The sequence below is a fragment of the Canis lupus genome, chromosome 26 (genome assembly GCF_048164855.1).
Source record: "Canis lupus baileyi chromosome 26, mCanLup2.hap1, whole genome shotgun sequence".
In the NCBI taxonomy this organism is placed as follows: Eukaryota; Metazoa; Chordata; class Mammalia; order Carnivora; family Canidae; genus Canis; species Canis lupus.
In genome coordinates, this window is record NC_132863.1 from 37,818,138 (window position 1) to 37,845,998 (window position 27,861).

Here is a 27,861-nt window from a genome sequence, read left to right on the forward strand (position 1 = left end):
TCACCCATTCTGTGAATCTCTAATCCCCCACCTTTGGTAACTGCCAATTGGTTCTCTGTATCTATGAACTCTGATGTATTTTTTTGTTTTTGTTTTTATTTTAAATTCTGCATATAAGTATGAACTCCTATGGTGTTCACTTAGCATAAGGCTCTCAAGGTCCATCCAGGGGCACATTGCTGGCTCAGTAGAGCATGTGAGTCTTGATGTGGGGGTTATGAGTTCAAGCTCCATATTAGGCACGGAGCCTACTTTTTTTATTTTAAATTTTTTTTTAAAGATTTTATTTATTCATGAGACACACACATACAGGCAGAGACACAGGCAGAGGGAGAAGCAGGCGCCATGCAGGGAGCCCGATGTGGGACTCGATCCCAGGACTCCAGGATCAGGCCCTGGGCCAAAGGCAGGCACTAAACCGCTGAGCCACCCAGGGATCCCCTGGAGGCTACTTTAAAAAAAAAAAAAAAGTCCATTTTGTCACGGTTGGCAGGCTTTCCCTTTTTTATGGCTGAATAATACTGCATTGTATACACATACCACATTTTCTTTTATCCATTCATCTATTGGTGAACACTTAGGTTATTTCCATGTCTGGGCTTTTGTGAGTAACGTTGCAGTGAACATGGTGCAAATACCTTTTTGAGTTAGTGCTTTCATTTCCTTTGGGTAAATACCCAGAAAAGAATTTTTTTAAAAAGGATTTTATTTATTTATTTGGGAGTGTGTGTGCATGTTGCAATGACAGGGGATGGGGTGGGGGGGGGCAGAGGTGGAGGGAGAGGAACAAGCACGCGCCAAGCTGAGCACAGAGCTGGAGGTGGGGCTGGATCCCATGACCCTGAGGTCTTGACCTGAGCCAAAACTAAGAGTCTGGTGCTCAATCACTGAGCCACTCAGGCACTCTCAGAAGTGGAATTTCTGGATCATGTAGTGTAGTTCTATTTTAATTTTTTTGAGGAACCTTCACACAGTTTTCCACAGTGGCTGCACCAATTTACATTCCCACCAACAGTGCACAGGCGTTGCCTTTTCTGTGCGTTCTTGCCAACGTTTGTTATTTTTGATGACAGCCATTCTAACAGGAATGAGGTGAAGTCTCATTGTGGTTTTGATTTGCATTTCCCTGATGGTTAGTGATATTGAGAACCTTTTCATGTACCCGTTGGCCATCTTTATGTCATTTTATTTTATTTATATGAGAGAGAGGCAGAGACACGGCCAGAGGGAGAAGCAGCTCCCTGTGGAGCCTGATGCAGGACTCAATCCCAGGACCTTGGGATCATGACCTGAGCCAAAAGGCAGATGCTCAGCTACTGAGCCACCCAGGTGCCCCGGCCATCTGTATATCCTGAAAAAATGTCTCTTCAAATCCTCTGGTCATTTTAAAATTTTTTGCATATGTATTTTTTATTTTTATGCTTTTGAGTTATGGGTTCTAAATATATTTTGGATATTAACCTCTTATCAGATAGATAATCTGCAAATAATTGTTCCTGCTTGGTAAGCCACATTTTTCATTTTGGAAACCTTTTTTTTTTTTTTTTTTTTTTTTTAAGATTTTATTAGAGCACAAGCAGGGGGAGTGGCAGAGGGAGAGGGAGAGAAGCAGGCTTCCCACTGGATCCTAGGACCCTAGGATCATGACCTGAGCTAAAGGCAGACACCCAACCAACTGAGCTACCCAGGCGCCTTTGTGTGAATCCATCCATCCATCCATTCATTCATTTTTAAAGATTTTATTTATTTATTAATGAGAGACACAGAGAGAAGGCAGAGACATAGGCAGAGGGAGAACCAGGCTCCCTGCAGGGAGCCTGATATGGGACTTGATCCCCGAACTCTGGGATCACTCCCTGAGCCTCTGGAATCATTCCCTGAGCCGAAGGCAGAGGCTCAACCACTGAGCCACACAGGCATCCCCAGATCCTTTTATTTTGATGTAGTCACACTCACTTATCTTTGGTTTTGGTGTCAAAAGTTGCTGTTGCTTTTTAATCATAATCACAGCTGTCGTCTTCTGAGTTCCAAAATTCTCTCCTCAGGTACTAATTCCCAGCATCTGGTTTGTTGTCAGTCCTTGATTGCATGTTGTACACAGATTTATTTCAGTTTCTTTAATCTCAGAACTCTTTATGGGATCCTTATCTACTGCTTAAAATTGTAATTTCTCATGGTGGGCCTTATAAAAAAAAAAGTTCCTAGTGAGGTTTTTTTTTTTTTAACCCCTTGTTTGCCCTTTTTTATAGCATTACATCTGATAAACTTTATGGTAATCTTGATAAATTCTTCACCTTTGTTTTTCTGTGCCTTTTACTGACTTTGTGGTATGTTTTGTTTTTGTTCTTTTTTCTTCTCAAAATTAGCTCACCCTTGTTTCAGAAAAGCCTATCTTATTTTCTGGAACCTTGCTTCAGCTGAGTCAGACTTCTAGGACATACCTTAAGACATAACAAATGGATGACTTTCAGAGAGAGTTTTGGCCCATAGTATAAAAGTATTCTTTCATGTAAATAATTGTGTACCAATGTGACCAATTTACCAAACGTTATTTTTTCCGTTAGGTTCTATGGCAATGGAGCTCAGTGATGCAAATTTGCAAACGCTAACAGAATACTTAAAGAAAACTCTTGATCCTGATCCTGCCATCAGACGTCCAGGTAAAGAGAATTTTTTTTGTGGTTTGATTTATTCTTTAAGGACAAGTGATGAAAACCTTTGCATCATCTACCTGTATGTGTAAATTAAAAAAAAGAAAAAAAATAAAGAAAGATTTAACACTTTATTTTTGGGAATATTTTCTTTCTTTCTTTCTTTCTTTCTTTCTTTCTTTCTTTCTTTCTTTCTTTTTTTTAAATTTTTATTTATTTATGATAGTCACAGAGAGAGAGAGAGAGAGAGGCAGAGACATAGGGAGAGGGAGAAGCAGGCTCCATGCACCGGGAGCCTGATGTGGGACTCGATCCCGGGTCTCCAGGATCGCGCCCTGGGCCAAAGGCAGGCGCTAAACCGCTGCGCCACCCAGGGATCCCCTCTTTTTATTTATTTTATTTTTTTAAGATTTTATTTGTTTGACAAGAGAGAGCACAAGCGGGGGCGGGGGGGGGTGGACGGCAGAGGGATGGATGGAGAGAAGCAGGCTCCCCACTGAGCAGGGAGCCCGACATGGGGCTCAATCCTAGGACCCTGGGATCATGACCTGTGCCCAAGGCAGATGCTCAACCGACTGAGCCACCAAGGCGACCCTTGGACATAGTTTCTTTTTCATTCTCTACCTATAAAGTGTTTGGTTGGCTGCTTATGCGTAACATACGATGATGTCGGGTGTTTTTGTTTTTTTTGAGTAAAGTTGCTTTTATTTGGCCTATTCTAGGATTAAAAAGTACTAATATGTCTAGAAGCTTTGTCCCTTCACCTTTCTAAAAGTCCCCACACCTGCCTGTTTTAGACATATAATAATTAGGGCACAGAGATGAGAGTTAATTGCCTAAAAAATGATTAAATGAATTAAACCAGGTAATGAGATGCTGTTTCTTAATCCACATGTTGGGTTTGATTTAATTAATGTATTTTAAGACCTAGGGTTCCTCCCTCCAGTATTTGACCAGTTTCTGTTAGAAACTTAGTGATAGCTTAGAATTGTAAACTCAGATGGCCGCAGGACTCCAATGTAAAGGTAAATGAGGGAGGCAAGTGAAGTAAGGATTGGTAATTTCATGTGATTTATATGCCTTGGCTGCGGGCATTTGTAACAAACTAACTTTGGGGGATTCAAACCACTTTTGGAAGATATTTCCAGCTTTGCTTGAAAAATAAAAGACATTTCTATAAAGTGTCCTCATTTTTAAATGATAGCATCTGATTTCAAAAAACATGAGATACTGTGCAAACCAACCAAACTTTCTGAGGACCATATGTATCTTATGGGTGGATAATCAATTGATGATTCTCGATTTAAGCCATATTAATCAGTTATCAACCTGCTTCCTTAAAATCATTAATATGCATGCTGAGAAAGAGGATTTTGGAATGCCCCCACAAAGACACAAGTCACTGTGTGTTTGTTGTAGTTATAGGTTATATACAAGAAATAGACTTATAAACATGTTAATGTATCCATTCTATTCTAGAATAGTGTTTGTGATTTCTGGAAAATTGTGGGGTTTTTTTTCCCCCATTAGTGCTTAAAAAAGTAACATGTTCTTAGAGGAAGTGAAATTAATGGATCTAATCTTCTTAGACTTTCCCAGAAAGCCTCTGCAAACCTTGTCTATTAAAAATTATTTTTAATAATTGTGTCTTTGTAAGGCAAGGATGTTACTGGTTTATTAATTCAGGACACTGTAGGAATAAATTGATGCTTCTGGAATGAGTTATGAACATAGTATTTTTCAGGGATTGATATTAGGCTGATTCCATGTTCGAGCAAATGATCTGGAGGTTGAAATGTGTAGTTGATCCAGCTTACAGATAGCACTATGCTCCCTTGGTTATTGAGATGAGACTGGTCCAGATGAACTGGAAGACATTTTGAGACTCCTTGAGTGTGTAGAAACATGTCCATGTGAATATTCTGTGAGCAAGTTGAAGGAAATGAACACAGAAAGAAATAATTAGACTTAAATTCATCTAATTTCTTTCAGGATACTGATCACAATTTAAAAAAGAAACCTGGTGATCTTTTTTTTTTTTCCCTAAAGATTTATTTATTTATTTATTTATTTATTTATTTATTTATTCACGATAGACATAGAGAGAGGGCGGGGGTGGGGGGGGCAGAGACACAGGAGGAGAGAGAAGCAGGCTCCATGCCTGGAGCCCAACGCGGGACTTGATCCCGGGACTCCAGGATCGCGCTGGGCCAAAGGCAGGCGCTAAACCGCTGAGCCACCCAGGGATCCCTGAAACCTGGTGATGTATATGGGCTTTCCTCCAGATCATGGATCTAGTGTATTGCTGTGTGTACAGTGCTAACCACTGAGGAAACAAAGCCTTCCAGACTACTACAAAACCATAGTATGTCCCCTCCTGAAAAACAGTTTTCAGTTTAGCGCTTCTTAACTTTTAAGAAAGATACGATGGAAACAAAGCAGGGAAGGTTTGAGGATCTACTTCAAACTCTTGGGACTCAGTTCAGAATGAAGAGATATTAAATCATAATGTAGAAAATAATAGATGCTAATGGCAAACTTTTTCAATGAAGCTTATGAAAAAGAAATGCTGTAAATCTTCACTGTGTGATCAGTAAACCCTGGAGATTTCTTTTGTAAGATTTATTTATTTATTTTAGAAATAGTGCCTCCAGGGAGAGGGAGGAAGGGCGGAGAATCTCAAGCTGACTTCCTGGTGAGCATGGAGTCTGACACAGGGCTCTATCTCACAACTTGAGATCATGGCCTGAGCCAAAATCAAGAGTTGGTCACTTAACTGACTGAGCCATCCAGGCACCCCAAAACCTAGAAGATTTCTTATCACTAAGTATGGTAGAAGTTGAAAATATGTAAAATCTTTGAATAATTTTTTGCTCATATAGATGCTTAGTTCAAGAAGAAAACTGAGGGCTAGTATGATAGAATAAGGACTGGAGTAAAACTTGTTCGGTGATGAAATCTAGTGTGATCTTAGACAAGTTATCTAACTCGGGCCTTGTTTTAAAATATAATAATATACTTAATGGTAGTAGTGTGACAACTTAATGAAATACTATATGTGAATAAAGAACCAGACACATATGGTTTATAAAAATATATATTAGTATGACTTAACTCGTTTAATTTGCATCACAGTACTATAAAAATATTACTGGCATTACTAAGAATCTTTGTGGAATATGATAGAGTACAGTCTTCAACTTCACAGTGGTTTGAAGTTTTGACTTTGTTACTGTGAAAGCAACACACTTTCAGTAGAAACCATACTTCGAATTTTGAGTTTTGATCTTTTTCCTGGGCTAGTGATAGCTAGTACAATGCTGTCTCATGATGCTGGGCAGCAGCAGCAAGCCACAGCTCCCAGTCATGTGATCATAAGGATAAACAACCAATATATTAACAACTATTCTTTACCCATACAGCTTTTCTGGTTTCATTTATAGTCCCATTTAACAGATAAGAAAAGTAAGGGCCAGTAGACCCATGATAGGTTCCTTAAGGGAAAATATCCTAATCTTTCAATTTTTTGGTGCTTTTAATCACAGATCTACATAGCTCATTTATATATAAAATAGAAAGATTTGGTTATAATAACAAATTCTCTAACATGGAAATTCTCTTACAGCTGAGAAGTTTCTTGAATCAGTAGAAGGAAATCAGAATTACCCACTATTGCTTTTAACATTGCTGGAAAAGTCCCAGGATAATGTTATCAAAGTGTGTGCCTCAGTAACATTCAAGAACTATATTAAGAGAAACTGGAGAATTGTAAGTATTTTGTGAACATATGGTCTATAGTAACCTGTACGTTTATAATATTTATATATGCAATGCTCCTGAAAAGATTCAGGCACAGATTAAAGATAAATTTTAAAAAAATACTTATTTATTCATGAGAGACAGAGAGGAAGAGACATAGAGAGAGAAGCAGTCTGTATGCAGAGAGCCTGATGCGAGATTCAATCCTAGGTCTCTAGGATCACACTCTGGGCCAGAGGCAGACGCCCATCCGCTAAGCCACCTAGGTGTCCCTAAAGATAAAATTAAATAGAACCCTCCTCAAAATATCAGTAGATGAGATCCAAAAACATATAAAAAGAATTACCATGATGAAGTGGGATTTATCCCAGGGATGCAGGGCTGGTTTAACATTCAATAATCAGTTAATGTAATCCTATTAATAAACTGACAAAAGAAAAATCACATGATCATATTAGAGGGAGAAAAGGCATTTAACAAGATCCTGCATCCATCCATGGTAAAACTCAGTAAACTGGAAATAGGAGATAACTTTTTTTTTTTTACAAAAAGATTTATTTGTTTATTCATGAGAGAGAGAGAGGCAGAGACCCAGGCAAGAGGGAGAAGCGGGTTCCCTGCAGGCAGCCCAATGTGGGACTTGATCCCAGAACTGTGGGATCATGCCCTGAGCCAAAGGCAGATAGATGCTCAACCGCTGAGCCACCCAGGTGTCCCGGGAGAGAACTTTCTTGGCTTAATAAAGACTATTTTCAAAAACCTAGCTAATATCCTGCTTAATGGTGAGAAACCTGAAGCTTTTCCACTAAGATCAGGTACAAAGCAAGAATGTCCCCTCCATCACTCTTTCTCAGCATTGTATAGGAAGTCCTTGCTGATGGAATAAGAGGAAGTAAAAGGTATACAGACTGGGATGCCTGGGTGGTTCAGCGGTTGAGCATCTATCTGCCTTGGCTCCAGGCGTGATCCCCATCCCAGGATCAAGTCCTACATCCTCCCATGTCAGGCTCCTTGCAGGGAGCCTGCTTCTCCCTCTATCTATGTCTCTGCCTCTCTCTGTGTCTCTCATGAATAAATAAATAGTCTTTTTTAAAAACAAAAAGGTATACAGACATGAAGGAAGACCTAAAACTATCTTTGTTCACAGATGACATAGAAATTCTGAAAGACTTGACAAAAATTAATAAAGGTGCTTTCCCAAAGTTCTTGTTTCATTTGAGTTCATATAGACTGCTCGAACTTCCTAACTCAGATTGCTTGAGTGTGATGCTTGGTTTTTGACCTCCATTATGGTTGAATCTAAATGTTAGTTCATTGTCAACTGAAGAGGCATTGTGTGGAAAGACACAGTTCTACTGAATAAATTTTTTTTAAATTTTTATTTATTTATGATAGTCACACAGAGAGAGAGGCAGAGACACAGGCAGAGGGAGAAGCAGGCTCCATGCACTGGGAGCCCGACGTGGGATTCGATCCCAGGTCTCCAGGATCACGCCCTGGCGAAAGGCAGGCACTAAACCGCTGTGCCACCCAGGGATCCCTCTACTGAATAATTGAAGCAATTTCTTTTGTGGATGGGGAAAAAAATTAAACACAGTAGAAAAACCACATATAAAAATTCTGTAGAATCATGGGATCCCTGGGTGGCGCAGCGGTTTGGCGCCTGCCTTTGGCCCAGGGCGTGATCCTGGAGACCCTGGATCGAATCCCACGTCGGGCTCCCGGTGCATGGAGCCTGCTTCTCCCTCTGCCTATGTCTCTGCCTCTCTCTCTGTGTGACTATCATAAATAAATAAAAATTTAGATCTGTGACTCATTTAAAAAAATAAATAAATAAAAATTCTGTAGAATCCAAAATAATTAGGATTTGGAGTTTTTGATAAGAGATATAGAAATATAAACTAATATTAAGATGAATTCCATTGTACTGCAAGTTTAATGACTGGTATAAAATTAAGAAATTAAAGTATTTTTCCTTACTCTAGGACAGTGGTTCTCACTGGGGGGTAATTTTGACTGCAGAGATTTTTGGAGCCATTTTGATTGTCACAGCTGGAGGTGGGTTGGGGGCAGGGAGTGTTACTGCTAACTAGTGGGTAGAAACCAGGGATGCAGCTGATCATCCTGCAGTGTACAAAACCATTCTCATAACAAAGATATATCTGGCCTAGAATGCCAATAATGCTGAGGTTGAAGAAACCCTGGTTTAAGATAAAGAAAAAAAAAAAAGAATTTTTCTGAAGTGATAGTAATAATGAAATTTAGAAAGCATTAAGATTGACAAAATGGTTAGTTTTTCTAAAATGTCAACTTTGAGTCTGCTTAAATATTTATTTAGAATTTTGTCTTCATTTTGTGAAAGAGTTTAAGAAGTAGTAAATACTGTTTTTTGTTTGTTTTGTTTTTTTATTTATGAGAGACACACAGGCAGAGACATAGGCAGAGGGAGAAGCAGGCTCTTTGCAGGGAGCCTGATGCGAGACTCAATCCCAGAACCCCGGGATCACAGCCTGAGCCAAAGGCAGACACTCAACCACTGAGTCCCATAAATACTGTTTTTAAGCTTGTGTAGTCAAGTGTTAACTCATGTAGTGAAGAAACAACTGGTAAATTATAGAATGTTGAAAATATCCATTGCTCTACTTGCAGACATGCTAGCCCTCTTCCTCTGTCTTGATTTGTAAAACTAGTGTGATTTCCAGGACCTCTTTGAGTGATGTAGTCCTGGATTCATTTAAATTGGTAATAGTCAAGAAGTTTTCATTGAAAAGACCTCTGACCTAGGGTGAGAATCAGATTGAAGCATCTGAATGTGGGCTAGGCAGCATGGATCTGTAAATATTTTCACCACGTGTTCTGATAAATTTGCCTTTAGAAGTGAGGTTTTTTATTATTACTATTGTTAAAGATTTTTATTTATCCATTTATGTGGGACAGAGAGCAGTAGAGACATAGGCAGAGGGAGAAGTAGCCTCCCTTTGGGGAACCCAATGTGGAACTTGATCCGAGGACCCATCCACATCACACCCTGAGCCAAAGGCAGATACTCAGCTGCTGAGCCATCATAGAACTGAGGTTCTTTTTTTTTTTTTTTTTTTAAAGATTTTATTTTATTTATTTATTTATTCATGAAAGACTGAGAGACAGAGAGAGCCAGAAACAAAGGCAGAGGGAGAAGCAGGCTCCATGCACCGGGAGCCCGATGTGGGATTCGATCCCGGGTCTCCAGGATCGCGCCCTGGGCCAAAGGCAGGCGCCAAACCGCTGCGCCACCCAGGGATCCCAGAACTGAGGTTCTTAATTGTCATCAGGGAATGTATATTTTTCCGCAGAAGGGTTTATGCTTTCATTAGATTATTAAGGAATCTGTGGCCCATTCAAATAGAGGGAAGGAGCTGCCTTCTTCTATGTTTTTCTTAGAAAACCAGAAAAGGGGCAGCCTGGGTGGCTCAGTGGTTTAGTGCCGCCTTCGGCCCAGGGCTTGGTCCTGGAGACTTGGGATCGAGTCCCGCATCAGCCTCTCTGCATGGAGCCTGCTTCTCCCTCTGCCTGTGTCTCTGCCTCTCTCTCTCTCTCTCTTTCTCTCTGTGTCTCTCATGAATAAATAAATAAAATCTTAAAAAAAAAAAATAGAAAAGAAAATGGTTCTCTTTTTTCTATAAACCCATGTGGTCATGGATACGGACTTTGTTATTTGCTCTTAATGTTTTGCTTTTAGGTTGAAGACGAACCAAACAAAATTTGTGAAGCTGACCGAGTAGCCATTAAAGCCAACATAGTGCACTTGATGCTTAGCAGCCCAGAGCAAATTCAGAAGCAGGTAATGGAAGGCTCTACTGTTGAAGGAGGAGGCTTATTTGTGGAACTTCCATGTAATTAATCTTTTTCCTCCCCCCAGTTAAGTGATGCTATTAGCATTATTGGCAGAGAAGATTTCCCTCAGAAATGGCCTGACTTGTTGACAGAAATGGTGAATCGGTTTCAGAGTGGAGATTTCCATGTTATTAATGGAGTCCTTCGTACAGCACATTCTTTATTTAAAAGGTATCAATAAATCTGTACTTTTTTTTTTAATCTATTAATTCATGAGCGGCACAGAGGCAGAGACATAGGCAGAGGGAGAAGGAGGCTACCTGTAGGGAGCCTGCTGTGGAAGTTGAACCCAGGACCCTGGGTAATGACCTGAGCCAAAGGTAGATGCTCAGCCATTGAGTCACCTAGGCGCCTCAACTTTATTTTTTTAAAGATTTCATTTAGAGCGTGCATGTTTGGGGGAGGGGCAGAAGGAGCCAGAAGAGAGGATCTCAAGCTGACTCCCAGTTGAGTGGGGAGTCTGACACTGGCTCCATCTCATGGTCCTGAGACCTTGACCTGAGCCAAAATCAAGAGTCAGATGCTTAACTAACTGAGCCACCCAGGTGCCCCTTAGAGATTTTATTTTTAAGTAATCTCTACACCCAACCTGGGGTTTCACTTATGACCCTAAGATCCAAGTGGCACATGTTCCATAGACCAAGCCTGCCATGTATCCTGATAAATTCATATTGTTAAAATACTTTTTTCTTTTCTTTTCTTCTCTTTTTTTTTTAAGATTTTATTTATTAGAACACAAGCAGAGAGGGGCAGAGGGAGAAGGAGAAGCAGAAGCAGACATCCCGCTCAGGAACACCCTCCCACCCCCCACCTTGGGGCTCCATCCTAGGACTCTAGGGTCATGACCTGAGTTAAAGGCAGATGCTTAACCAACTGAGCCACCCAGGAACCCCAAAATTCTTTTTTTCAAATGCTTTTGCTTATATAAACAGTTGTATTTTTGTGACTACTGTCATTCCTTTGAATTTGGTAATTTTATTTTATTTTTATTTATCTTTTAAAAAATATTTTATTTATTCATGAGAGACACACAGAGAGAGAGAGAGAGAGGCAGAGACACAGGCAGAGGGAGAAGCAGGCTCCATGCAGGGAGCCTGATGTGGGACTCGATCCCGGGATGTCAGGATCATGCCTTAGGCCGAAGGCTGGTGCTAAACTGCTGAGCCACCCAGGAATCCCTGAATTGGTAATTTTAGAGTAGGAGATAAGCTTCTCAGTACATTATGTTTAAGTGGGATGTTTATTTCATGCAGCCCTATTATCTGTGAAGTAACTAGTCTTAATAAATTGCTTGATTGCTTTAAAAAGAAAACGAAGAATTCCCTTTAAATTTCAGGATGCTGTCTAGCCATGGGTTTTCTCTTACCTTTCCTTGAAAACCTAAAGTTAGTAAACAGAGGCTTGTAAATTTACCTATTTTACCCTAATTTTTTAGGTATCGCCATGAATTTAAGTCAAACGAGTTGTGGACTGAAATTAAACTTGTTCTGGATGCCTTTGCTTTGCCTTTGACTAATCTATTTAAGGTAATGGAATAATACCTTGGTGATATTTTTAAGTTTGTATTTTAAATGCTTAATTATTTGTATAAATTTTAAGAGAATGCTTTGAAAGTCTATTTGATAGGTAATATTTAGAAGCAATGTTGCTTTTGAAAAATTCCAAAGCTACACAAAAAATAGACAAGATGATCTAGTGAACCCCTATGTATCTATTACATAAGTTTAATGGTATTACTGACTTCTTCCCTTCCCCTCATTTTGTAGCAGTGTTTAGGAAGCAAATCCCAGGCATTATAATATAATATTTCACTCCCCATTTTGATTTGACTATGTAGTTTAATTATATATTTGTATATCCTCTTGTAGTGCGTAGGCTACTTTTCTAAACATTGTTCTTCATCTCTGTGAGAATTCTATAAGATTGAAAGAAATAGTTGTTGTTTTCTTTTTTTTTAAACTTAATCTCTACCATCCATAGGGTTTGAATTTATAACCCTGAGATTAAGAGTCATATGCTCCACTGACAGAACCAGCCAGGTGCCACCTCCCTATCCCCCATTCTTTTTTGGAAGTTTTTTTTTTTAAGTGATCTCTGCACCCAATGTGGGGCTCAACTGCTGAGCCACACAGGTGTCCCAAAGAGAGAGATTCTTAACCTCTTTTTTCCAGATAAGGAAGGTTGAATATCACATATCTAATAAAAGAAGGGAGCCAAGCTTCAAACCTAGTTTTGCTAACTCTGGAAAAGCTGCTCATTTCCTATTTTCAAAAAGGAAAATTGTGTGATATTCACAACTTTATAAGCTGTAGAGTATGCACAAGATTTTTCATGGTTAAGATATCTTACTGATGGTACATTTTTATCCAAAATAAAATTGGACAAAATGTAATCAATATTTTCCACCTATTGGGTTAGTAAAGATTTTTAATGTTTTTTACTGATGTTAAAAGTGTTACCCAGAGTGCAATGAAATGAACACTATGGTATCCTGTCCATTAGATTATAAATGGTACTGTCTGGAAAAAAAAAATGGTACTGTCTGGAGTTTGACATTTCATTAAGTAAACCTTAATATTCCTATTTCTTAATTTTAGGATATAGGAAGTACATTAGTTAAATGTCTTTTTACATAGTGCACAAAGTACTGGACCTTTCATGTATTTCTTCATGCTCATTTTTTGAGGCAGACATTATTTTCAGATTATACATGAGGAAATTGGGGCTCAGTAAAATAACTTGCTTAAAGTAATTTATGAGCAGCAGAGTCTGGATTATATCTAGGTCTATCTGGTTTGCAAATTCAGTGCTCATAGCATGCCGATCTGCTTTTGTAATACACTTGTAGAAACTCACAGTGTGAAAATTAGAAGTGCATAGTTTTATAGATAAGCCTGTTTATTGCAGTTAGAATGACAGATGATTGGAAACAACTTAGATGCCAGGGGAATTAATCAGAGCATGTAAAGACATTTTTGTAACATACTTATACACACAAAGAGTAAAAGAATCTAGTCCAGATACTAACATTGGACTATTAGTAGTACTATTAATGGATAAATAAAAAATATATACTGTTGTGACATATTTTTCAGAATCTCTTAAATAAAAGTAAGATTTTGGAGAGGATGTAAGTAGTCCCAGCCGATTTCACTAAAGTTTACAGTATACTAAAACCATGTCCCTAAATTCCTTTCCAAGGCCACCATTGAACTCTGCAGTACCCATGCAAATGACGCCTCTGCCCTGAGGATCCTTTTTTCTTCCCTGATCCTTATCTCAAAATTGTTCTACAGTTTAAACTTTCAGGTAAGTTTTGTTATATTCCTTGCTTTTGATTCTTTGATGTCAGATATACAGGTTTTCAATTAATAAAGACTTCTTTGCCAGCATTGATTTTTCTGAAAGAAATTAGTTTTTGAGAAGAAATTCGTTTTATCTGTTTCCTCACCCCACCCCCACATTTTTGGTCTGCAAGTAATGTTCTACTTTATAGTTGTTCCTGGAGATACGTCTAGAATATTTCATGGGGAAAGGTAGCAATTTCTTAAAGTCTGATAACTTAGAGGACTCTGCTTCCTAAATTACTGAATTGGAGAGTCACCCCGTACACTATATTAATTAGTTTTTAAAGATTTTATCTATTTATTCATGAGAATACACAAGAAGGAGAGAGAGAGAGAGAGAGAGAGAGGCAGAGACGCAGGCAGAGGTAGAAGCAGGCTCCCTGCAGGGAGCCTGACATGGGACTCGATCCTGGGTCTCCAGGATCACGTCCTGGGCTGAAGGCGGCGCTCAACCGCTGAGCCACCGGGCTGCCCCTGTACACTATATTATTGAAGACACTGAGAGATCCTAGTGTCAGACCTTTCTCTTTTGAATTTTGTTTTTAATTTTTATTTATTTATGATAGTCACACACACACACACACACACACACACACACACACACAGAGCGAGAGGCAGAGACATAGGCAGAGGGAGAAGCAGGCTCCATGTACCGGGAGCCTGATGTGGGATTCGATCCCAGGTCTCCAGGATTGCGCCCTGGGCCAAAGGCAGGTGCCAAACCGCTGCGCCACCCAGGGATCCCAGACCTTTCTCTTTTGTTCATTTAAGTGGGTATTAACACCGAGAGAACAGTGTTGTTGTTGTTGTTTTTTTTAAGATTTTATTTATTCACGAGAGAGACAGAGAGAAAAGGCAGAGGGAGAAGCAGGTTCCATGCAGGGAGCCCGAGGTGGGACTCAATCCTGGATCTCCAGGATTACACCCTGGGCTGAAGACGGCGCCAAACTGCTGAGCCACTGGGGCTGCCTGAGAGTAGTGTTTTGGTTAGAGATCTCTGGCTAACTTATACAAAAAGGCTTTTGTTGGAGGCATGGGAGACAGAACGCTGAAGAACCAGGTTTTGGAAGGTATAAGAACCAGTGGCATTTCAGAGGAAACAGCCATACACTTCTAGTAGAAAATGAGATAGTGGCATTCTTTTTGTTCTTGAAACATTACTTTAAGATTCAGGACTTTGGGAATGAGGAGAGGTCTTAATGGTGCAAATTACTCTACTGAGATGCACAGTCTGGTCTTTCATTGCCCGTAGCTGGGCCCAACTACCTGGACTTCTGCTTCATAACATGACAGCATTCACAGTAGTAGGAAGAGTATCCTCCAATAGAAATAGATAAAATAGGAGATGAACAGGCCAAATTGGTATCAGTGGTCAGCTGGATACCAGTTTGAGAAATTTTTACTTAAAGGATACCACTGTTTTTGTTTACACTTTCATTTGAATTCTACTTCCTAGAAATCAGGTAAAATGAGGCTCTTAATAATTTACTAGGCATAGTCCAAGAAACCAAAGAAAGTAGGCATAATCTTTACCCTTGGGGGACATATCCCTCATTAAAAAGGCAGGATTCCGTCACGGGAAACCAGTAGCTTTATAAGACCATAAGTTTGAATTGATGATCATCTTACAGTAAATGTTATAGTTCAGAAAGGAAAAGGAAGGTACTTGTAAGCACTTGAGTTTTTGTAAGGAAAGGCTTCATATAGTCTTAGCTGGACCTTGAAAGAAAAAGTGAATTTAGATTGGAACAGGAAATGGGTGGCATCACTTGTAGTTGAAAGTGTATAAACCAAAGACACAATGGTTTATTCAGCGCCAGACACAGCTGGAATAGAGAATTCTTACCTAAATAGTTAAGGCGTAGCTCAGGCTGAAGAGTATGGACTTGAGACTATTGGGATGGGGGCACAACTTACTAAAATAACACTGATTTTAATCAGAAGTTTCAAGTCAATGTTTATTCTTTAGGACCTCCCTGAATTTTTTGAAGATAATATGGAAACTTGGATGAACAATTTTCATACCCTCTTGACATTAGATAATAAGCTTCTACAAACTGATGTAAGTATTTAAAAATGTTTCACAAGTAGCAATTTTTTACGAATTATTTGAAGTATATTAGATTTTGATTATATCTCAGTTTTTAAAAGCGTAAAGTTAAAAGAGTACCCTCTGAAAACCTTAGAATATAGACTTCAGAAAATGAAATAGTTATTTGAGAGCATGCACTTTATTTATTTATTTATTTATTTATTTATTATTTTTTAAGATTTTATTTATTTATTCATGAGAAACACAGAGAGAGAGAGAGATTGGCAGAGACACAGGCAGAGGGAGAAGCAGGCTCCATGCAGGGAGCCTGATGGGGGATTCGATCCCGGGTCTCCAGGATCAGGCCCTGGACTGAAGGTGGCGCTAAACCGCGGAGCTACCAGGGCTGCCCAAAATGACCCACTGCTTTTTGTTTTTTTAAAAGACTTTATTTATTTATTCATGACACACACAGAGGCCGAGACACAGGCAGAGGGAGAAGCAGGCTCCATGCAGGGAGCCTGACATGGGACTCTATCCTGGGTCTCCAGGATCAGGCCCTGGGCTGAAGGCAGCGCTAAACTGCTGATCCATCTGGGCTGCCCTATTTATTTATTTTTTAAGTAAACTCTATGCCCAACATGGAGCTCAAACTCGGGACCCAGAGATCAAGAGTTGTATGTACTACTGAACATTTAAATTTTAGTTCCTAAAATTTTTTTTTATTCTTGCCCTGTTAATAGGTAGAATGTATGAATACAAGTAATATTTGATTATGTGGGAATGTTCTATATTTGTTATTTTTAGCACACAGAATTAATTCTTATTGTGGGTCTGGCATGGGTAAATTCACAATTTATAGAGAAGGCTATTTCATTACATGATGAAAAGTAAAGCCTCAGAACATTCACACTGTGAACATTTTATGAAATAGAAAGCTATCATTGAAGATATTAAGAAAACTTAAACCTTTGTAACAATAGCCTCTTTTACAAAAGTCAGTGCAGCATGGGAACGTGGGGATATTATGAAGGTTTGTAATGTGTTAAAGTTTCTGGTCTGGGTTTTGTAACAATATGTACTTTTCAACATAGCACTTTGTGTTATCATTTGCTTGTTTATTAATAGGTTTATGATCTATCTTTTATAAGAAACAAAAAACATTCAAAGCAAAATAGTAAGCTTCAGTTTCAATAGGAATAGGTGATTCAAATCAGTTTTGGGGGTAGGGTGCAGAGAGAATCATTTCTGTGGGTGTACAGCAAATCTCTGGGAGATTTACTCACTAAAAAGCAACAACAACAAAAAAAGATATGGCTCCCATGTAATAATTCTTTCAGGCCAGTAGGAAAAAAATGACGCCCTCAGAAAATAGAGCTTGTGTTCACATTTAACATCTAAAGGAAATTTTTCACCTGGGATTCCTACACGGAGCTGTTTGCCCATTTAACTGGGTACATACAACTTTACGTTCTCTCCCTGTATAGCATCCCTTACATTTATGCCTCGAGGAGCCAGCCATCTATTACTCTTTTAAATTTGAGTTCTTTGACACATAGTACAGCTCAAAGTGTGTTTATGGATTACCGTTACAGTAGAAATAATTTTTTAAAATTTTTATTTATTTATGATAGTCACACACAGAGAGAGAGAGAGAGAGAGAGAGAGAGAGGCAGAGACATAGGCAGAGGGAGAAGCAGGCTCCATGCACCGGGAGCCCGATGTGGGATTCGATCCCGGGTCTCCAGGATCGCGCCCTGGGCCAAAGGCAGGCGCTAAACTGCTGTGCCACCCAGGGATCCCAGTAGAAATCATTATATAAATGACTCCCATGGTTATTTTTTATTTTTTATTTATTTATTTTTTTTTTAAAGATTTTGTTTGTTTATTCCTGAGAGAGACAAAGGCAGAGGAAGAAGCAGGCTCCATGCAAGAAGCCCGATGTGGGACTCGATCCCGCAACTTCCAGGATCACACCCTGGGCTGCAGGCAGCGCTAAACCGCTGCACCACCAGGGCTGCCCAACTCCCATGGTTTAGATTGAGGTTGGAAAACTTTTCCTCTAAATGTTTAGGTGGTAAATATTTCTGGTTTTGTGGGCTGTACAGTCTCTATTCCAGCTAAGTCAGCTCTGCCGTTGTAGTTGATTGAAAGCAGCCTTAGGCAATACTGCAAAGTGTATAAATGTAAAAAAGGAATGAGTATGGCTCTGTTTTAATAAAACGTTACTTAAAAAAATAGGTAGCAGGCTTGCAGACCACAAGTTTGACCCCTAAATTAGATTGTTCAATATTTTATAACCAGAATATTGTTGGTGAGAATCGTATAGTAATATTACTTTATCTTAATATATTTAAAATGACAACCTTTTGGGGGGGAATAGCAAGACCATATAGCTGACCATGTTGCAAAGGAAAGTGTGATATATGGCCTTTATCATTCAGGTTTCTCTAGGAATATATTACTTTCAATTGAATATGTAAATATTTCATAATTCAACCAGAAGAAAAGACTATTTAACTTGAAAACTTTAAGAGCTCCTCTCTGTGATTTCATTTGTTATTTATTCGAAAGATTGAATACATTGACAGTGGCACAGATGTAGGTTACAATACTAGGTTAAATTTTTAGTTCCAGGAATTACAGCTATTCTCTGTATTTATGGTAATGTTAAAGTTTTATATTTGAGTTTTCTGTTTTTTTTCTTACGTGAGGATGAAGAGGAAGCAGGCTTATTGGAGCTCTTAAAATCCCAGATTTGTGATAATGCTGCACTCTATGCACAGAAGTATGATGAAGAATTTCAACTGTACCTGCCTCGTTTTGTCACAGCCATCTGGAATTTACTAGTTACAACTGGTCAAGAGGTTAAATATGACTTGGTAAGATGATGGTAGAGACAAGTAAGACATTCCTTCCTTACTCCCCCGTGAAATAATTGATTCTATTTTACCCTTAATAAAAATATGCCTATTTTTGTGTTTTATTCCAGTTAGTAAGTAATGCAATTCAGTTTCTGGCTTCAGTTTGTGAGAGACCTCACTATAAGAATCTGTTTGAGGACCAGAACACTCTGACAAGTATCTGTGAGAAGGTTATTGTGCCTAACATGGAATTTAGAGGTAATTATGGCCAAGTCTAAATAAAACCTTTTCAGGAGATTGAAGGCTTGGTTGTTTTTGTTTTTGTTTTTTTTAAGATTTTATTTATTTATTCATGAGAGACACACAGAGAGGCAGAGACACAGGCAGAAGGAGAAGCAGGCTCCATGCAGGGAGCCCGATGTGGAACTCAGTCCCAGGTCTCCAGGAACAGGCCCTGGGCTGAAGGCGGTACTAAACTGCTGAGCCACCCAGGCTGCCCAAGCTTGGTTTTTTTTAAAGCATATGTTGGGGGGAAAAATATGTTAATATGAAATTATTGTTAAGTTTGCTCCCTGTTGCTTTCTTATAATATATTTGTCTAATTTTTTATTGCTAATTAAAACTCCTATAAGTTGCTTATTGTCTATTTTTAAGACCAAGAGAAGGGAAAAAAGAGTGTGGTGTAAAAAACGTTTGTGAGCATTGCTGTGATGAGCTTTGTTTTATAATGTAGAGAGTCTTTCACAGATTATTGAAAAAAACTAAAAAAGTTCCTATTGAGAAGAAAGTAAACCATCCAGGATCTCAGCTTAGGAAGGAATTTGATTTTGTTTTATTTAGTGTTTCAACAAGGCAAATAGCTGTTTTCACAGTTGAGCGTGGAAGTGATTAATAGCCTTTAAATGCAGACCTGAAGCCCACTTAGTTTCTGATTAAGGTTAAGAGAGTCCTAAGACTCTATATTAGTATACAAGCTGTCTTTCCTTCTTAGAGCTGGGAAGAGCAGGTAGTAAATGTGGAAGGAATTGTGTTTTATGTCAAAACAATCATTAGATCAGCGATTCTTACATTATCGGGAATCAAAAGAGGAATAAGAGACAGTGTAATGTGAGGTTTTATTTCCTTTTGTGTTTTTATAAAACTAAAGGACAGCTCTTTATTTTGGTGTTGAAATGACTCATATGACTTAATGGTGATTATAGTTGTTAAGGTTTGTTTTTTTGTAATGTCCTTATCTAGGAGAATAAAAAATTGGTGTCCCAGGTTGGGCCCCACATTCAACTTTTTGAAGTTGGTAAAGTCCAATTGTGGGGACACTATCACATTAGAAGTCAGCTGTGTGAATTGTCTATTATTAACCTTTGAAGGTGGCGTTTGCTACTCTTAAATAATGATGAAGAATATATGAGGTAGTCTTGGAAATGAACACTTTGTTGGAAAACATGGCAGTCCTACTTGTCTTCTGCATACTCAACTGTGAAAGTATAATGACTTGTCGTGTCTTTTGAGGAGTTAGTTGAAGTGCCGTCTCTCTTTGTAGCTGCTGATGAAGAAGCCTTTGAAGACAATTCTGAGGAGTACATAAGAAGAGATTTGGAAGGATCTGGTATGTATTTTGGTTTTTAACTTCGTCTGATGGCAAGGCACTGTTGAAGTGGCTCTTTCTGGTCAGGAGGAATGAGAGGGCATGTTTATTGTCTCAACCACCTTTCCTGCTCTGACTTGTACACAGTAAAGAGCAGGCTCCTGTCTGAGCCTGGGTATAGTATCCAACATTGGATCATCTGCCTTTCTCTTTTTTATGTGCTTAGTGTTTATTACTATAATCTCTTTAGTTACGTTCGCATTTCATTTTTCTTATGAACAAAAGAATGTTCTTATTATTGATGTTAATTTAAGAGCAATCAGATGACAATTTGTTGTCTTATAATCTCGATCAGTTGGTTGGTGGTTTCTTTCTCCTATGATATCTTTCCCTTTGATTTTATAGATATTGATACTAGACGCAGGGCTGCTTGTGATCTAGTTCGAGGATTGTGCAAGTTTTTTGAGGGACCTGTGACGGGAATCTTCTCTGGTTATGTTAATTCCATGCTGCAGGAATATGCAAAAAACCCATCTGTCAACTGGAAACACAAAGATGCAGCCATTTACCTAGTGACATCTTTAGCATCAAAAGCCCAAACACAGAAGGTGAATCTTTTCAATATAGTTTTGTTTCTAAAATAGATTTGGGGTGGTAAACACAGAAATCGGAAAGAATTATACGTTTCTTTTTTATTTTTTTTTATTTTTTATTTTTTTTGAATTATACGTTTCTAATGATACAGCTCACTCTCCTAGATAACCTATTTAGTTCTGATTAGAATTCATATAGTCTACCAAGATGACTTTATGTTGCTATAGTAAGTACTTAATTTTCTCATGGACAGAAAACTGATGGATACTACACTTGTTCTCTTAGCTGAGACCCGGTGTATAAAATGTGCAAAATTTAAATATAGTTGTTCTTTAATTTAGGGAGGTGTATTTATTTTTTATTAAAATAGTCTTTTTTTTAAGCAGTTTGTGATTTGAAGTGTTCATCTCCGTTTATAACCTGTTTGTTTTGGGGATGGGGGAGAGGGATGGAGAGACACTTAAGCAGGCTCCAGACCTCACCATCCCAAGACCATGCCTTGAGGTGAAATCAAGAGTCAGACACTGAACTGACTGAGCCACCCAGGCACCTCTGTAACCTATTTTTTAAAAATTGCCTAAATTTCTTATGTGATAGATGTGTACAGGTATTCATGTTATCTTACCCTATTAAAAATTTGTTTTTCAGCATGGAATTACACAAGCAAATGAACTTGTAAACCTGACTGAGTTCTTTGTGAATCATATTCTTCCTGATTTAAAATCTGCTAATGGTAAGTTTGTGAAAAAATTTTTATGCTATGTACAACAATTTTTACTTGAGGGTTTTTGTTTTTAAGTAATTTTTGCACCCAACGTGGGGCTCAGACTCACAACCCTGAACATCAAGATTCACATACTCTACTGACTGAGCCAGCCAGGTGCCCCTGCACTGTTATTTTAGACTACAAAATAAGTAACATTATGGCAAAAGTCATAATGGGGACTGTACATCATCAGGATACTCAGAAAATTGGCCTCTACCCTTGTTGCAGTTATTTCTTTTATTGAATAAAATCTCAGATGCTTTCCCCAGATCTTGCCTAGTTGAAATCAACTTTCTCTAATGATATTGCTTGTGTAGAAGGAAAATAGAAACAACTAAGATGGAACTGTAGCTCAGCTTTGTTACGCTGACGCATAATCTAGGAATTATACTTGTTTTCTTGCCCTTCTCATTTGAAAAATGAAATATTAAAAGTTGAAATAAATTTAAAGTACTTCAAACTGATAATTAAGGATAATTTCCTATGATTATGAAAGTATATTGATCAAGATACATTATATATTCCCTTTTAAAAAACTTTTTGTATATGAGGCACCTGGGTGGCTCAGTCAGTAAAGTGTCCAGTTCTTGATCTCAGCTCAGGTCTTGATCTTAGGTTTGTGAGTTCAAGCCCCAAGTTGGGCTCCATGCTGGGTGTGGGGCCTATCCTAAAAACACAAAAAGGAAGCTTTCTGTGTGGAAATTTTAAGTACACTAAAAGGGAGACTATTGTAATGAACAATCGTGTTTTACTGTCATCTAGCTTTAATAATTTAAAATAACTGACCAATATTCTCTTTTTCATTAATTTCCCATTAAAACAGTTTAAAGGAAATCCTAGCCATTGCTCACTTTGGCAGCATATATATTAAAGCAAATCTCAGCCAGAGAGACATGCTCCTGTTTCAATATAGCTTCACCTCTAGGAAAAAGATGATTATATGGTCATTAGTTTATGATCTAAATCATATTTATTCAGTTAATATAAGTAATGCATGTTCATTTGTAGTGAAACTTACAAGGAGAAAAAATAAAATTATTCATAATCTTACCAGAACTAATAGCAACATAGTAGATATTTAAATAATTAATTAAGCTCCAATTAGTTGACATTTTGGTTACCAAAACTACGTTTCAAAAATCTGATAAAATCACCAATCTGGTAGTAATAGTCCTTAGCACTTAAATAACTATGGTTTTATTTTTTTAATAGTGAATGAATTCCCTGTCCTTAAAGCTGATGGTATCAAATACATTATGATTTTTAGGAATCAAGTAAGTAGCTTTTGATTTATATATCATATGCCACTTAATCTCTTAAGAATTTTATTGTATAACAGCTTCTCTTCCCTTCTGTGCAATCCTGCTTGAAATCCATACCTAACAATTAATAATAACTTCTTAAAAATTTAGGATTCCAGACCATGCTTAATTTTTTCCTTTGTTTCAAACATATCATTATACAGTGATTTTTATAAAAATTGGGATCCAAACAAGGGACTCACATTGCTTATGGTTGATTATGTGTCTTGTCTCCCTTTTTTCTTTTAAGATTTTATTTGAGACAACATGCGTGAGCTCACACAAGTAGAGGGTAGGGGCAGAGAGAGAAGCAGAATCCCTCCCTTCTAAGTGGGAAACTGATGTGGGGCTTGATCCCAGGACCCTGGGATCATGACCGGAGCTTAAAGGCAGATGCTTAACCTACCAAGCCACTCAGGCACCCCTGTGTCTTGTCTCTTATATTATGACAAAGAGGTCCTCCTTCCCCTTTCTTATGCCTGTTATTTGTTGGAGAAAGCACTCATTTATGTTGTAGAGTTTCTCATGTTTTACTTTTAGCTGCTTATGTCCTTTTTTTTAAATTTTTATTTTTTTAAAGATTTTATGTATTCATTAGACAGAGAGAGGCAGAGACATAGGCAGAGGGAGAAGCAGGCTCCATGCAGGGAAGGTGCTCAACCTCTGATTCACCCTGGTGTCCCATCCTTTTTTTTTTTTTTTTTTTTTTTAATATTTTATTCATTCATTCATGAGAAACACAGAAAGACAGAGTCATAGGCAGAGGGAGAAGCAGGCTCCCTATGGGGAGCCCAATGTGGGACTTGACCCCAGGATCCTGGGATCACTACCTGAGCCAAAGGCAGATGCTCAACCACTGAGCCACCCAGGCATCCCCACAGTTTATTTTCTGTGGATGATTGTATAATTTCTTGATTTATGATTTTCATATCTTTGGCAAGTTTACCAGGGTTACATGCAACCTTCTAAAGCTGTTCTATTTTATTTTTTTTTAAAGGATTTATTTTCGAGATAGAGCACATGGTGGCATTGGGGAGGGATAGGGTAAGAGAGTCTCAAGCAGACTTTGTACCAAATGCAGAGCCCAAAATGGGGCTTGATTTTTATAACCCTGAGATCACCACTTGAGCTGAAATCAAGAGTCAGATACTCAACCCAGGCACCCTGAAGCAGTTCTATTTTAAAGAATAATGAACTGCTATTCTAAATTTTTAGAGGTTCCTCCGTTCCTCCCTCTCTTCCTTCCTCCCACCATTCCTTCCTATTTCCCTTACTTTCTCCCCTCCCAATACCCAGCATGGAGCCTAACACGGGGCTAGAACCTCAGGACCCAGGGAACCAGACCTGAGCAGAGATGATGAGTTGCGTGCTCAAGCAACTAAGTCACCTGGATGCCCCTAGGGGTTTCTAATGAAGATTAGTATTCTTATTTTTGCTCCCACCTCTTTTTTTTAGAAGAGTAAATGAGGTACAGAGAGTTTGAATGACTTTTCTAAGAACTACCTGCTAGTGAAAAGTATATAGTTCTTAATAACAATAAATCTTAGTTTGCTTGTCCATAATATTATTATTTTATGGTGTGTTCTTTTACCTACAAGATTTTCCTCTAACCATAGTTTAATGCTCAGAGAAAGAATTGGAAAAGTGAATGTGAATTTTTGAGCTGGCACGTGGAGGTATAAGTTTTGATTTCTTAGCCGTGTCATCTTCCATTGTAACAGTTAAAAACCACATTCTCCAGAATCTGCAATCCCTTCTCTTCCAGTTGTCTTTTACTCTCAGCATCAGTGAGTGAAAGCATGCATATTACTGTGTTTTTCAGGTACCAAAAGAACATCTTTTGGTCTCTATTCCTCTCTTGATTAATCATCTTCAAGCTGAAAGTATTGTTGTCCATACTTACGCAGCACATGCTCTTGAGAGGCTGTTTACCATGAGAGGGCCTAACAACGCCACTCTGTAAGTATTTGATTCTAAGCAATTTTAATTTTTTCAGCTTAGGGCGGGAACTGTTTTGTGCTGGTCAAAGATCTCTGACTATATTCATAATGTCATTAGTAGTTTGACAATGTGTACTTTTCTCTCATTTAATTATTCTGTGTCTCAGTCCAAAAGGATGAGGCGATATGCTAAAAATAAATATGACATAAAGTTAAATAGGAAATTGGAGCAAAGCAAAATCACAGGGTGAGATTGCTAAAAAGAAACGTGCGTCCAAGGATCCCATAGAGGAGTTCAGGAAACTCCTGAAATTTATGTGCTGTCTTTTTGCAGCCGAGGGAAAGAGGGCGACTGGAGAGTTAACGTTTTCAGTGTCCTTGAGAGTATAAACAGTTACTCAGAAGGCAGCTCAGAAATGGGCCTTCATTAAGAGAGTGTCTTAGCAACATCATGTGACAGTTGTTTTTTTCCCTGGCTGTTTTTGGATGATTACTCTGCGAAGATAGGACACAACTGAGTAGAAGTAATTCTCTAGGGTCCCAGAGAGTAGCTCTTCTGGCCTGAGCCGAGGAGAAAATGTAGAGGAATGGACGGTCTGCATGTCTTTCAGGCCATTCTTCAACAGTGTTATTTCTTGAAACTGAGCTTTGGGTAAGAGATGGAAAACCATTCTAGGTTCTTTTCTTCATAAGAACTTGAAGTTGAGGTATTCTCAGTGGTCAATTAAGGGTTGAAAGAACATCCTTTGAGGTGAGTCAAATCAGTAACTGTCTTCAGGCCTGGAATTCAGGCCGAATTCATGCAGCTGCTCCACGTCCAGAAAAGCAGATGACTGAGACTCTGAGTCTGAGCTCTGTTCTCGATAGTGATGGGTGTGAACCCAGGGTGCCCTGTGCAGCTGTAGATGACGTCGGGTTTGCCTGGTTTTTGGTTTGTGTTTGATCCCACATGTACCTTTTTAGGAACTTAACATTAACACATGTAAACAGCTACTTTCTTAAGCTGTCTGTTGATCTTGGTGGTGGGAGACAGCTCGCTATTATGCCGAGAAGTGTGATTCAGTGGTTGCTGAGGGTGCTCCAGCGTGGCCGGCTCAAGCGTTGGCAGTGACTGAAGCTGTTTTCTCATCTATAGCTTTACAGCCGCAGAAATCGCACCGTTTGTTGAGATTCTGCTAACAAACCTTTTCAAAGCTCTCACACTTCCTGGCTCTTCAGAAAATGAATATATTATGAAAGGTAGGCCGTTTCCCTGGTATACAGACTGTAAGAATCCCGTCTCTGATTTACAGGGGTGAATGCTCTGAGTTGTGCTTCAGGTTACATAGTCTATGGACCAGATACTGTTGGTTAAGAATTAGGTAGGCTTTAGATATTTTTAAATGGAAAACATTTTGTTTACTGCTAACTGTTTTCAGAAAAAATTTAACCCTAGTTTGATGTAGAGTTACTCTTGTTAAAGAAAAAGTAACAGGCTCCCTTTTTCTTTACCTGGATTGAATTTCTTGAAGGCAAAGATCAGCTGAGACATTTCTTGATGGCATGTTAGACTAGGTCTTGGTGTGAAACCTGGGTACACTTTCTAGGCTCCACACATATCCTGCCTCCATGGAGCTACTGCCAAGAATATGGGCAGCTGTAAGCACCTGCCCACTGCTACATCAGGAGAGTGTCGTGGTGACAGTTCTGACTTGAGGGGCAGTGTTAGTCACTGTTGCACTCCAAGAGCCTAGCTGTGTCTCACTCATACGAAATGCTTTGCAAATAAACTGTCCCTGATGGCAGGTCAGGTCCCCTGGGGTAGGGTATGTTGTGTATGTGTGTGTATGTGTGTTCATATGTGTGGATAAGACTGTATCTAGGTGTGTATTTGTGTGTTTTCAGCACCATACTTCTCCCTACGGTGATGCGTGACTACTATTGTTTAATGTCCGTTCCTGTGAGGTTAATTGGCGTATAGTCTCATTACTGTGTTTTTGGGATATGCGAGAGCACATAGATGTGATATCTTCTCAATAAGTACTATTGGATGAGTGAGTGAATAGACTCCGCCAGCCCAGAGCGGGGCACTGGTCCTTCCTCTAACCCCTTGACCCAGCTCAAGAAACACTTTCTCTAGAGAGTACGGGGTCTGTAGTGGTTAGCTAGATGGAAGGTGAATCTGCCTCAGGTAGACACAAAGTTTAGGAGGCAAGAGAGGATATCTGTGCCTGACATGTAGCTGCTGTACTTAGTAAGCATCTATTCTACTTGTGCAGAAACAGTTATGTATATTTTTAGCTTAATAATGATATATCTTCCATGCCACATGATTTTAGGCATCTGTTAATGAGCAGCATTCTTGTGGTGTGGACCTTCTGCAGCTTTATATGTATTTTTAGATTTATGGGCGGGGGGGGGGGGGCCTCCTAATCTCTCTCTTTGGAGGGAGATGTGCAGGTGGTTTCTCTCTGTTTTTGGTAGACTGCAATGTGTCCGTTAGGCTAGGGCTAAACTGCCCCTGATTTCTAAGTGAGAGAGACTGGAAACTGCTCTTCCAACTGCTGAACAGCCACCTCCCCCACCCACCCCCAACCCCCGTCATTTTACCACTTCCTCCTGCTTCGTGTCTGCTTCTTCACTTATTATTTCTAATTGTCCCCCTTTTCTTTTAAGCCTTAGGCCTTCTGAAAGTAGCCAAACTGTTTTCAGGCCTTGGTGTAATATTGAAAGGAAAGGATTGTTTTTAAATAGAGCTATCTGGGGGTTGTTTAAGGGTCTTAAAATTTTGGTGATGAATCAGTGGACTGTTTTTTTATTCTTTCCCTAATCACTACTTTGTTCAGAAGTTTAACTATTTGTTCTTGCTGTTTTTATATTTTACAGCTATTATGAGAAGCTTTTCCCTCCTACAAGAAGCCATAATCCCTTACATCCCCACCCTCATCTCTCAGCTTACACAGAAGCTATTAGCTGTTAGTAAGGTAACAAGACCAGTTCTAAAGTATAGTTGCTGTTTAACTTACACTCCAAATTGTCTGAGCCTCAGAACTCTCTGGCAGTGGTTCAGGCATCGGAAAACTCTGGATTCCTCCTGACCAGTAGTTAAGTGGCTTTTAAAAAGTATGGGGAGGTCTTAGATTGGAGACTTGGCAGCAGTTACCTTTATA

The 27,861-nt window shown here is 38.9% G+C and overlaps 1 protein-coding gene across 3 annotated transcripts in view; it reads left to right on the forward strand.

Annotated features, from left to right (window-relative positions):
• The window catches only part of CSE1L (chromosome segregation 1 like), a 46,578-nt gene that overhangs the window by 11,210 nt on the left and 7,507 nt on the right, over window positions 1-27,861 (forward strand). For all 3 annotated transcript variants that reach the window (XM_072801377.1, XM_072801378.1, XM_072801379.1), the window contains 16 exons: window positions 2,565-2,660; window positions 6,277-6,419; window positions 10,129-10,230; window positions 10,309-10,454; window positions 11,719-11,809; window positions 13,485-13,592; window positions 15,600-15,692; window positions 18,377-18,544; window positions 18,655-18,784; window positions 20,067-20,132; window positions 20,517-20,719; window positions 21,354-21,438; window positions 22,684-22,745; window positions 24,595-24,731; window positions 25,848-25,951; window positions 27,578-27,675. In XM_072801377.1, the coding sequence (XP_072657478.1) occupies window positions 2,565-2,660; window positions 6,277-6,419; window positions 10,129-10,230; window positions 10,309-10,454; window positions 11,719-11,809; window positions 13,485-13,592; window positions 15,600-15,692; window positions 18,377-18,544; window positions 18,655-18,784; window positions 20,067-20,132; window positions 20,517-20,719; window positions 21,354-21,438; window positions 22,684-22,745; window positions 24,595-24,731; window positions 25,848-25,951; window positions 27,578-27,675 (1,832 nt within the window). The remainder of the gene's footprint in view (window positions 1-2,564; window positions 2,661-6,276; window positions 6,420-10,128; window positions 10,231-10,308; window positions 10,455-11,718; window positions 11,810-13,484; window positions 13,593-15,599; window positions 15,693-18,376; window positions 18,545-18,654; window positions 18,785-20,066; window positions 20,133-20,516; window positions 20,720-21,353; window positions 21,439-22,683; window positions 22,746-24,594; window positions 24,732-25,847; window positions 25,952-27,577; window positions 27,676-27,861) is intronic.